This window comes from Myotis nattereri (assembly GCF_964212035.1).
Source record: "Myotis nattereri genome assembly, chromosome: 7".
Classification (NCBI taxonomy): domain Eukaryota; kingdom Metazoa; phylum Chordata; class Mammalia; order Chiroptera; family Vespertilionidae; genus Myotis; species Myotis nattereri.
In genome coordinates, this window is record NC_138082.1 from 84,906,490 (window position 1) to 84,918,895 (window position 12,406).

The 12,406-nt window shown below is 40.6% G+C and overlaps 1 protein-coding gene across 6 annotated transcripts in view; it reads right to left on the reverse strand.

Annotated features, from left to right (window-relative positions):
* Nucleotides 1-12,406, reverse strand: part of LOC308522199 (UPF0538 protein C2orf76 homolog) — a 120,343-nt gene that overhangs the window by 43,323 nt on the left and 64,614 nt on the right. For 2 of the 6 annotated variants that reach the window (XM_081095448.1, XM_081095449.1), the window contains 2 exons: nucleotides 8,853-8,934; nucleotides 1,013-1,202 (listed from right to left, as the gene is read on the reverse strand). In XM_081095448.1, coding sequence (XP_080951574.1) covers nucleotides 1,126-1,202; nucleotides 8,853-8,934 — 159 coding nt within the window. In that variant the 3' untranslated portion in view covers nucleotides 1,013-1,125. Of the gene's footprint in view, nucleotides 1-1,012; nucleotides 1,203-5,062; nucleotides 5,241-8,852; nucleotides 8,935-12,406 lie in introns of those variants that run through there. The other 4 variants (XM_081095450.1, XM_081095451.1, XM_081095452.1 and 1 more) reach the window with 3 other exon arrangements.

Consider the following 12,406-nt stretch of genomic DNA (forward strand, 5'->3'; position numbering starts at 1 on the left):
TCAAGATAGTGGAGTAAGTAAATACCGTACTCACCTTCTCCCACAACCTCATCAAAATTACAACTAAACTACAGAACAACCATTGAGAACTGCCTGAAGTGTAGATCACAAGTCCTGTAACTAAGGATGTACAGGAGCACGTGGAGATGGGTAGAAGGGGTGGAGAGGAGCTTGTCCCACACCCAGGTCGGGTGATTAAAAGTTAGAAGGGGCCCTGGCTGGTTTGGTTCAGTGGATAGAGTGTCAGCTTGTGGACGGAAAGATCCCAGGTTCAATTCTGGTCAAGGGTACATGCCTGGGTTGCAGACTCGATCCCAGTAGGGAATGTGCAGGAGGCAGCCAATGGATGAGTCTCATCATTGATGTTTCTATCTCTCTCCCTTCTTCTCTCCGAAAGCAATAAAATATTAAAAAAAAAAAAAGAGTTAAAGGGCTATCTTGGGTGCGGAGGTCCACCTTGCGGAGCAAGGAGTCCCAGTCCTGTACCAGGCTCCCCAGCCCAGGGTTCCAGAGCCAGGAAGCAGAAATTGTAAATGAGTGAGACAAAGGGCTGCTGGAGTCCCAGGTGTTCCCTTACAGGGCCCATGCACAGACTTACTCAGACTCACAGGCTCTGAGCCCCAGCACTGGGCAGGAGCTCAAAAGTCTCCAGGGACATACAGGGAGGAACCGAACTGTCCAGCAAGGGCTGGAGGGGCAGCTTATTCCCAGACAGAAGTGCTGGCAGAGGCGGTTCCTTTGCTGGGTCCTCCTCCCACAAAGCTGGCAGACAGGTGCCATATCTGAGTCTCCATCAACCTGGCTCACCCTGTTTGCCCATCTGGTGATTCCCTGAGACCCTGCCCCACCCAACTTTCAGGCCCACCCAAGCCATTTCAAATGACTTTTCCGAAAATAAATAAATAAATAAATAAATAATCCATCAAACTTTTTCTCACAAATAAATATATTATTTTACAACAAGAAAGAAAGAAAAATGAGACTGGCAAAGAGAGAAAACACCACAGATTTTAACTCAAATAGCAGAGCCATGATTAATTTTTAAAGTTTATTTGTCAATTTAAAAACTCACTAGTGGAATAAAGAGCTTAATATAGGCATGAAAAAGGAAGCCCCGTGAGGTTTTCACCAGGATGAAATGGGATTAGCTTTGTAGTTCTTATAATCTTCTTCACAGAAGAATGCAATTTCAGTTTCATTGGCTGAAAAAAAAGACAAACAGAAAATGGAAAATAATTTAAATGTGAAATTGGATTTAAATAAGTATGGAAACCCACATTACTCTGATTTAGTGAAAGTGAGAAAGATGAGTTATTTGTTTGGTTTCACAATTCACTGAATCAACAAGAAGTATTCACTGGAGTTATAAGAATCTAGAAATCAAGTAATTTAAAAGTAAAAAGAACAATAAACAAAAAAATTTAAAACAATAATTAACACAAGAATCTGTTTTTCAGAAAATCATAAATTTGCTCATTTATGGTCCTCTTAACAGTCCTAGAACATAACAAACCTTTATTTTTTTCAAATTTGCTGCTCAATTACTGGAGGAAAACTCTTTTTTCCTCTGAAATTAGCCTGTAGGTATAATAATTTAATACTCAGAGGATCAGTAGAATATTTTACAGATCACTTTACATTCTCCCTCATGACCCATCAAAATATGTGTCTGAAGAAGTTAATTTTTTGCCTGCTTATGATTAATTCATGAGGCTTCAACAATATGCAAAGTGAAAGACACAAATTGGCTTCTACCTCAATACCTTCAAATACCTCTAATTATTCACAGGGGAAACGGCACAGCTAAAGGACCCGCAGGTTCAGAGCAGTCACAATTCTTTCAACCTAGCAGGTCAAGGACTCTGTCTTCTAAAACAATAAGTCAGCAACATTATTAATTCAGACTGGAGACAAATCTGATGGAAAGCCTTCCAATTATTAAACATGCAATTCTTTAAGGTGTTGTGCCAACAAGTTCCACATTTGTTTTTTAAATTAAATCAGAAGTTAATACAGTCTGCTTAGCTTTTACAGAAAGAGCAAAAGGGCCTTCAGAATCTCGACAAGAAAACAGACAAGATTATTTGTAATGAATACTGATCAGTCAATTAACATATCCTCTAAAAGCAGACAAGTAAACTCTTCAAGACAAATAAATAGGATAATAAGGAGGGACGCCCAGGATTACCACTTCATTTACAACTCTCATCTCATCATTAGAATATGCCACGAAACAAGGAAATCAAACACTTAGTATGACATTTCATTAAAAATGTTTTTGCTGGTTTTAAGAATATCAAATTTAATGTTTCTCAAGTGTAAGTTACCCATGCTCATTACAGCAAATACAGAAATGTTGAAGAAGAAAATAAAATCACCCATAGTCTCAGACCCTCATTCTAGTCCTCTACATGAAGATTCATCTTGATGAAAATCAGACTGCAAACTCTCATCACAATGAGCTTGGGGGGCGGAGGGGAGGGTACAGCAGAGAGGAACTGGGAATCAACGCGGAGGGTGCGTTTAGCTCACTGCACCCCCCAAAAGAAGCATTTAAAAGAACGGGTAAGAGGCTCCACACTAGGAACCAGTAAAATGTTGAAAGGGGACTTCAAAAACTCCAATATTCAAAGATAAGATATTTTGAGTGCTATCCTTTATATAAAAAGCTCCTGGGGTTTCCTTTTGAAGGGAAGCAAACCTAAAAGTAACTTAATCATTCGTAAGTGATTTAATCACCTTTCTAATGGAGAAGGAGCAAAAGCACCCTGTTCTTCATAATCACGACGCAAGGCTTCATCTACCACATGCAATTTACATACAGAACTCCCCCCAGCACTGCGCCAATACGCACTACCTATACTGACAACGCTCACTTCCCCAGGCTGACATTTCTCTGTACCCCTTTTGAGAAACTAATACAGCGTACAGCTCTTCGGTACAGTAACAATAGGTCCAGAATAAGCTGATGTGAAGAAAAGACTGACAGAGCATTTTTCTTTTGACAGCAGGTTCTCTTGGATCTAATTAACTTATAGATCAATCCATTATTCATATAAAGTATTTATGCCACCTCTCATAATACAGGCTCAAATGAGATCATCTAAGATGAAGATTTTATTTTCAGATGAATGCAAATGAGTTAAACTCAAATTCATCAGGTTGATAAAATTTTTCACCCCTGCCCGGCCAGTGTGGCTCAGTAGTTGAGGACCAACCTATGAACCAGGAGGTCACCCTTCAATTCCCGGTCAGGACACATCCCCGAGTTGCAGGTTGTAGGGGGCATGAAGGGGGCAGTCAATCAATGATTCTCTCTCATCACTGATGTTTCTCTCTCCCTCTCCCTTCCTCTCTGAAATCAATAAAAACATATTTAAAATTTTTTTCACCCCTAACAAATTGGAAAACAACACAAATTTAAAAATTAGTTTCTCTAAACATTCAAAAGTAAGACATAAAATGAATTTTAAACTTTAGGATTGTGGTCCTCAAACAGAAATAGAATATAATGTTTCTTTAAATCTGTAAAACTCTGTTGAAAATGTTTGAAAGAATGATTTCAAGCACTTATAATGCAAATTTAGTTGCCAATTAAAGTAAATGAATTATGAAAGATTTTCAAGACCTCTACATAATCACCCTTTCCACCATTATCCCTTAAATTCTTGCTTCCCAGATTCTATTCAAATGGCTCTGGAAGAGCCCCTGGAAGTCTGCCTGCGCTGGTCCTCTGGGCAGCTGACTGTAAATTAAAAGTGCTGCAGGCGGCAGTGCCTTTGGTGCCGGTGCCTCGACATGTGAATCTGAAATGAACATGCAATCTAAAATCCAATAAGTACACTGCCAGTTCCTCCCTTTGTCTTACTAGCGAATGAAATCAAGAGCCCTCCAAATACATTTGTGGATCATTTTAACACTGACTTTCAATTTTAATGACATGAACACAAGCCAGCACATTCAAACTTTGGCTATAAAATCAGTAATTTTGTTTCCAAAAAGGACACGCGCACACACACACCCCTACCTTTATCAGGAAAGTAATAATAATGACTTTATATAAAAGAATATAAAAACCAATTTTAAATGTAAAATCTCAAGGAAAGTTTAATGCAATGAACTCAAACCCAAATAACATCTCAATGAACTGGCTGCTGATGAGAGTTCATGGCAGTTTCCAGCCCGAGCCGCGTCCCCGTGGGCCAAGGTGCAGTGAAGCGCTGCAACTGCCGTCTGAGAAGAGAGATGGACACATGAACACTGACTGTGTGGTTCAAACAAAGAATGGTCGGCCAGGCTGTAATGTGATAATAAATGCAGATGACTGGCAAAGGAACCCCAAAAACAAACCAACAGGAAGAGCTAGGTGCGGATTCTGTAGCAATGTGAGACCCAAAGGACAAAGTTCGCCCTCCTTCCTGCTCCGGGCAAATATCCTCTCCTCCCAAGTTTCATAAAATCCTAATCCACAAATCATTCACAACCATGCCGGCAGCTGAGTTATATTTCTAAATGTTCACCAAAGGACGTCAACCATCCAGCAAAGACGGTCCCCCAACCACCGCGCGCTTATTTCCTATGTGCTCCAAGTGTCTGTTTCAGATCAGCGGGCAGAGAAGATTTCAAACTACAGTTAGAAGAAAACAGATAGTGAAATAAATCTGACATTTGAAAGACAGGACACATGCCCGTGATTTTCACAATGGTGAGGGGAGGAGAGAAAAGAATGGCTTATAGGAGGCTCCTTCTGGCCCCCTGTCTGGAGCCCCCACTTGTTGGGCCCACACCTCCTCTACCCAGTCCCAGACAATGGCTCCTAGTATGGCCTACTGTATCTTGTAAAAATTTTCCAATAAACCACAACTGGCTTTGGAAGCGTTTCCCTGATACAATTTCTTTACTTTGCTAAACCAGAGAGGATTCAAAAAATGTACTAGTAACAGTTGTAGAACGTAGCAAAACAAAAGATAAAATACAGTAGCGCCAAAAAAAACCTTACATGCAAATTTATTGCTTAGGGGAATTAGTCCATAAAATTACAATAGTTAGAAACAAGGTAAACTTCTTTAAAGTATAAGTAACAATTCTAGGTGAAGCTTTTCCTTCCTTCCACAAAGCAAATCTTCTTACTCATGTATGCCAGCACCGGTCCACAAACACAAACTTCCCCCATCAGGCACAACATACAGCTGGGATCTGCAGTGCAGATAAAAGGCCAGAGCAGGAACCGGAGAATTCCTCTGTGAGAAAAGAAATCTTCAAACAGTTCTGTCCCCTGTATTCCCCCCTCCCAGTCTCTTTTTCCTTTCATGACTTCTGCAGAAAAGTCATCGTGATAAGTCTGTTACAATGGCATTATTCCCATGGCAACTGGCTGTGAGAGCAGAGTGACAGCTCCGCAGCGAGATCGGTGGTAAAGGGGAGAGTGATGACTTGGATTTTCCTCTTAAACCTCTTAAAAAGCCAACCAGAGTGGCCCCGAGGGAGGGAAAGTCCCCGAGGATAATCACAGGCTTCAAGGATCATTTCACACTGCAGCTCTCGGGGACCTCCTTTCCTGCGCACCGTGGCCTGTTCTCCGAGTACATCTCTGCTGCTCGGGCGACAGCAGGGACTGTGCAAGGAGAGAATGGGCCCAGCAGTGACCCAAGTGGCCCCTGACCAGGGCTGTGGGCTGGCCAGCGCAGGAGCGCAGTGGACGTCCTTGTACCGCCCAGAGACTAGCGAGAACTCGTACGGAGGATCTGACTCTGATCAAAGGCCTATGGCCTGAAAACGAGGAAGACAAACGGATGGAATTGGTTCTCGCCTTTACAACAGGTGACTCAGTATGTGAATCTGAAATTAATGACAATTAAACCAACAATTCAATATTTTAATAAATTTAAACCATTTGCCAATTGCCTTCTCCAGAATGGTTCCTAAATAAAATAAATATTTTTGAGGGCCTTTGCATGCATTTCTCCGGATGCTTTCGTATCCATGCTTTTACTCATCTCTATGACGAGTCTCTGAAATAGGTTTAATTTCTGAAATAGGTTTAATTACTTCTGTTTTGTTTTACAGAAGTCGAAATAGAAGTTCAGAGAGGCTGAATGGCTTACAGAAAGTCACAAAGCAAGTAAAATGTGAGCCTTCATTCAAATCAATTTTCTCCAACTCTAGGACTTTATTCTCTACAAGTAATAGATGTAAACTGTAGACAAATCTTAAATTACAAGAACAATTAGATAGTATGGTGAGGGGAAAAAAATCAATTTTTAGCCATGTCACCTCCCTGAGAAATCATTTCTTTTCTCCATATACACATATAGATATGTAAATATGTACATTTTAAAAAATATATTTTTATTGATTCAGAGAGGAAGGGAGAGGGAGATATAGAAACATCAATGATGAGAGAGAATCATTGACTGGCTGCCTCCTGCACACCCACCACTGAGGATGGAGCCCACAACCCGGGCATGTGCCCTGACCAGGAATTGAACCGTGACCTGCTGGTTCATAGGTCAATGCTCAACCACTGAACCACACCGGCCGGGCAATACGTACATTTTTAAATAACAAAGGTATGGCACAATATATTCTATGTCCAGTCAATGAATAAAGCTTCACACGAGTGAGTCACTAACGGGGAGGCGAGAGAACACGGCCACCTCTCTGAAGACATATCACCACCTCAAAGGAGCCAGAGCTTGAGCAAGCAGGCTCTTGTTGGCATGTCGATAGATAAGACACCACATTAAGTTTGAGGAAGTCCTGTTGGTCAAACTGAAAGTTACAGGTAACGGATACTCCCAACAGTAGTTCGGAAGATCGTCCCTTTCCCAACACCAGCACTTTCCTCATGGCTGCTAGTCTTGTAATTACCACTGGCCCACGGTCACCCAGCCCGTAAGTGGCAGGTCAGCCACGAACCCAAGCACTCTGGCTCCAGGTCTAACTCCTAACCCCTAGACTAGTACACGACATCCAGCAGCATCTACTTCCATGTGCATTTCTCATGACTAATAAGGCTGAATAATTTTTCATGTTAGCTACTTCTTCTATCAGTAGAATTTCTTGTTTATCTTTTGCAGACTAATTATAGGTGCTTCTTATAAAATCAGGCTCATACCCTTTTATGTGTCATATATGATGCTAATACTTTTTCATAGTTTATTGCTTCTCCTTTAACTGTTCACATTGTTTTTAGTACTGATGGTCATGCTTAGAGCTCTTCTCCTCCCCAAGATTATAAAACTACTGAACTACATTTTTTTTTTAAATTCTACATTATAACACTCAATCCACCTAGAATTTATTTTTGAATAAAGACTGAGATAAAAATCTTAATTTCAATTCCCCAAATGCTTTGGCAATGAGCCCAACATCATTTTCTGGTTAATTCATCCTTTCCTCACTTATTTGAGATGTCAAAAATTGATCAAATTGTGGAACCTGACTTTTTTTTTTTAGTTTGATTTTAGATTTTCTGTTCTTTTCCATAGATCTGTCAATTCCTGCATCAATACCAGTTGGTTATATTCATTATAGCTTTATGCTAGGGGTCATTTGCCTCAATAACACAGGTGCCACCTGCTATAATAATACAACAGCATCTGAAGAAATATATGCCAAAATAAAAAGTTTTTTTCAAATAATAACAATCAATCTTATGTATATGGTCAATCATAATATGAAAAGACACTAATCTAGCAAACAGCGTGGACAAACATAGAAATCAAGTATAATGTTTCATAACATGTTCTTTAAAAATCCTATTTAAATTAGAAGATATGTCAGGAACTTACTTTAGCGACATATATCACTCAAAAGTAAATCCCTGCCCTAACCGGTTTGGCTCAGTGGATAGACTGTCGGCCTGCGGACTCAAGGGTCCCAGGTTCGATTCTGGTCAAGGGCATGTACCTTGGTTGCGGGCACATCCCCAGTAGGGAGTGTGCAGGAGGCAGCTGGTCGATGTTTCTCTCTCATCGATGTTTCTCACTCTCTATCCCTCTCCCTTCCTCTCTGTAAAAAATCAATAAAATATATTTTTTTAAAAAAAGTAAATCCCTGACATTTGTGACTAAATAATACAACAAAACACAGAAGGCTTCCTAGCATGGGCCTCACTGACAGTGCTCCTCGGCAGTCCACGTGCAGCTGCCGAGTGTGACTTGTGCTGTTTCATTAGTCACTGACCACAAAGGTGTGTCAGAGGCACAAAGCCTTCACCTGCTCACAGCTCTCCCAACATCTTCACTCCTGCTGCCAGATAATCTTTAGGTGAACATATAAGTAGAATTAGAGTGACATCTAATGGTCACAAAATATGTAACAGCATTTCTTTAAACTAGAACTGCATGCCTTTTCCAGGTTGAAAGGCTAATTCGAGCCGTTTTCCAACTGCACTCACTAGGCTCCTATTTCAGATTTCATGACTTGGTCGGCCCGGAGTGATCTGGACAACTATGGAAACCATGCTGCATGTTCTACAGACATCACCCTTCCTCATTCCACATTAGTTTCCACCAGGTCCACTTCTCTCAAACTATCCATTCATCAAATGAGGCTGATAAAAAGCAGGTTATTGAGCAATAACCTGCCAATCATTTAAAATAACCCTCCGCAGAATTCTGAGCATAACTTCCGAAAAGAACTATTTGCATTCGGAGCATTTGGAGAGCAGATAACTACTGCCCTCAGTGAGATGGTCTGAATGTACATCATCTCGTCCTCTGAATAATTATCAGGCGGTGCTCAGGGCACCAAGAGTGGCATTTACTCTGTGGTGAGTTATCCAAGTATAATCAGCGGGGCCGCCATGCAGGCTGGGACTCCTGCTGGCACCACCCACTCTTTCTCACCGATTCCAGCTGCTTTCAGAGTGTGGTCTTCTTTCAACATGAGTGTGTCATCATCTTCCAAACTCAGCACAAGTTCATTTGTCTAGAAAGAAGGAAAATCTGCATGTTAGCAGTACTTCTGTGCTTCACATGTGGTGAGATTTCGCAAAGACACAGAATTGTCACTTCGGGACACAGCAATGGCCTGAGTCACATTCTACCCCCGTCACTGTACGAAGAGAAGCGAATGGACACCGTGGAAAGCACGAGGGAGACAGTGCTACGGCACACCGCTTTAGAGCTCCACCAACGCCCAGCTGTGTGCTCTCAACCAACTACACAGCCTCCCTTAGACTCGGTTTCCTCATCTGAACAAAAGGAGGAAAGGATACATCTTCTCTATTACTTTGTGGTAAGGATGAAATGAGGTGAAGCATATAAAACACTCAACACAGTGTCAGTCGCATAGGAAGAACTCTCTGTTAGCTGTTAACTGTTCTCTTGCTGTCACTGCCACACCATCACCACCACCACCATCATCACCATCCCGTATCATCATCATCCTCTCATATCATCATCATCATCACCATCTCATCATCATTATGACAACCATCTTAGCCCCCCCACCACCATCATCACCATTCCTAACATCATCATCATCATCATCATCATCATCATCATCATCACCACCACCACCATCACCATCATCATCATCACCATCTCGTCCTCACAATATTCCAGGACAAATCAGAGAGGTTAAGATACAGGCCCAGAGCAGGGTGGTGAAGACCTGGGGTGAGTTGGGGCTGGGAAGAGGGAAGGGAAGGGGGGTAAATGGGAGACACCTGTAATATTATCAACAATTTAAAAAAGAAAATGATACAGACCCAGAGTACACGGCTGACCCAGAGTACTCTAGGCTTGTATCTGATCAGTCTCACTTCCAAGGTAAACAAGTTTACCTCGATGGCCAAAATCCACATAGCTAACACCTCGCCCTAGCTAATAAACACTTGCTCCCATGTCATATTAACTGTCACCTTTCTCGATGTGATTTGGGGTGGGGGTAGATGAATCTGCGCTACAATATTTACAAATCCAGTTAAAAATTATAAATATTGGAGAAAATTTTGAGTTGCTATCTGCCCCTAAACAGCACACAGAGGTGACCACTAGTTGGGCACACAGTACCACTTGTCAACTAGAACACGGCTGTGTAGCAACGTTTTCTATTTCTAGAGTGCGGCTGAGAGGGAGCATCAGCAGGAAGGCCTCTCAGCCGCCGAAAGAGAAGGCCCAGCAGCCATGCTCCACCGGACACACCTTCACTCACTAGAGAGTACAAGGGCGTGACCTCCGGAGCACACAGACTATAGGGGGAAAAAACCTTTATTAAAAGTATCATTTTACAATAGGTCATACTCGTGATACAAAAGTCTCTAAGTACATATGGACAAAGAGTGAAGTCAGTCTCCTCCTAACCCCTATCCAGCAGCTATGCAGTTCTCCACAGAACCAGTACCGATTCCTGTGTGACCTCCCAGAGACTGTCCCTGGCGTGTACATGCAGGCAGAGATGTGCATGGAAACTGTGTTCTCACACGTTACTTTTTTTCTCCTAAAATACAGCTTAAAACTTTTCAAAATCAGTGTAAGAGCTGCCTCATAACTTATCAAGGCTGCAGCATATTCCATTGAAGGGACACAAACACACACACACACACAGAGTCCCTGTTGATGGCATTTAGGTCGTTTCCAATCTCTTGTTACCATAAACAAACCTGCAACAAGTATCCTGTACATGTATCATTTTGCATATGTACAAGTTTTATAGAAAAGATAAATTCCTAAAAGTAGAATTGTTGGGTCAGAGAGTACTTGCAATTTTTGTTTTGAAAAGTTGCATTTTGACGAATTTTAATTTGCAAGTTACTCCCCAGAGAAGTGGTGCCAACTTACATTAACACTGTCAATTGCTGAGAATACCTATTCCCACACCTTTGCTGACATGTATTATCCAAACCATCTGATCTTTGCCAACTCAATAGATATAGATTAAGTACAGTCTTAATTTGTATGATTTTATTATGGGTAACGCTGTGAATATTTTCTGCTTTTTAATGAACTTGCAGGATAATTTTTTAAAACAGAATTATAGAATATCATTATTTACTAACAAAATGAGGCCTTTTCTATCAGTTAGAAAATTTTCCCCAGTTTTCATTTGTTCTTTGATTTTTTCTTAGGGCATTTTCAAGTAGAATGCTGAATTATGAAAAAATAATTAATGAACCCTAGCCAATTTGGCACAGTGGACAGAGTGTCAGCCCATGGACTGAAGAGTCCTGAGTTTGATTCTGGCCAAGGGCACATAACTAGGTTGCAGGCTCAATCCCTGGCCCTGGTTGGGGCGCATGCTGGAGGCAACCAATTGATGTGTCTCTCTCACATCGATGATACTCTCTCTAATGTCTCTCCCCCTCCCTTCCACTCTCTCTAAAAATCAATGGAAAAATATCCCTGGGTGAGGACTAACAAAAAAAATAAAAAATAAATGAAATAAAATGTATCAGTCCTTTATAGTATCATACTTAGAAAGACCTTCACTCTTAGATTATTTTTAAAATACATTTTCTTCAAGTATTTTTATTAATTTCATCCTTTAAACTTTTAATTACGAAGAATTTCAAACATACAATGTAGAGAATAGTACAATGAACCCTCCATGTACCCATCACCCAGCTTGAACAAATTATCCACTAATGTCCAATCTGTTTCACCTCTACCCCATGGATAAGTTTCACTTTCACATTTAAGTCATTAATCCAATAAAGAAAAGGCTATGGATTCAACTTAACTGTTTTCTAGATGTCTACACGGTTGTCCCAATAACACTTATTAAATCCTCCACATATTTGAAATGCCGTATTTACTATAAACTAAAATTCCTATATATGTTTGGGTCTATTTCTGGACTTTTAATTCTATGCTGTTGAACTCACGGTTCATGCGACAGTACCATACTGTTTTAATTACTATCGTTTTATAATATGTCTAATTAATGCTAAGGCCAGTCGCTCTCATTTCTCTCATTTTCCTGACTATTATTCATCATTTATATTTTGCATATTAGTTTTATAATCATAAAACTATGTTGGGCTTGTTCATATGCTCATGTTTCTTAAAAACTGTTGTTAGTATTTTGTTGGGGTGGCATTAAATTTGTAAATTAGTAAAGAAAGACCATACATCTTCATGCTGCACCTTGCCCTCCAAAATATTCTAAGTATTTCTACTTAAATCTTATTTTGGATCCCTCTTCACACATATATATTTTTTTATTAAAATCGAGGTAGAATTTCACATAAATAAAATGCACATATCTTCACAGGAGTTCAGTTTAATGAGCCTGGACAACTAAAGATCTTCACTAGCATTTCAAAGTTTTCTAATTAAAGATCTCTCACACCTATATATATAAATGCCTAAGCGACTGTCAGACCTTCTGACCGGTAGCTATGATGCGCACTGACTACCAGGGGGTAGACGCTCAATGCAGAGGCATGGAAACATGA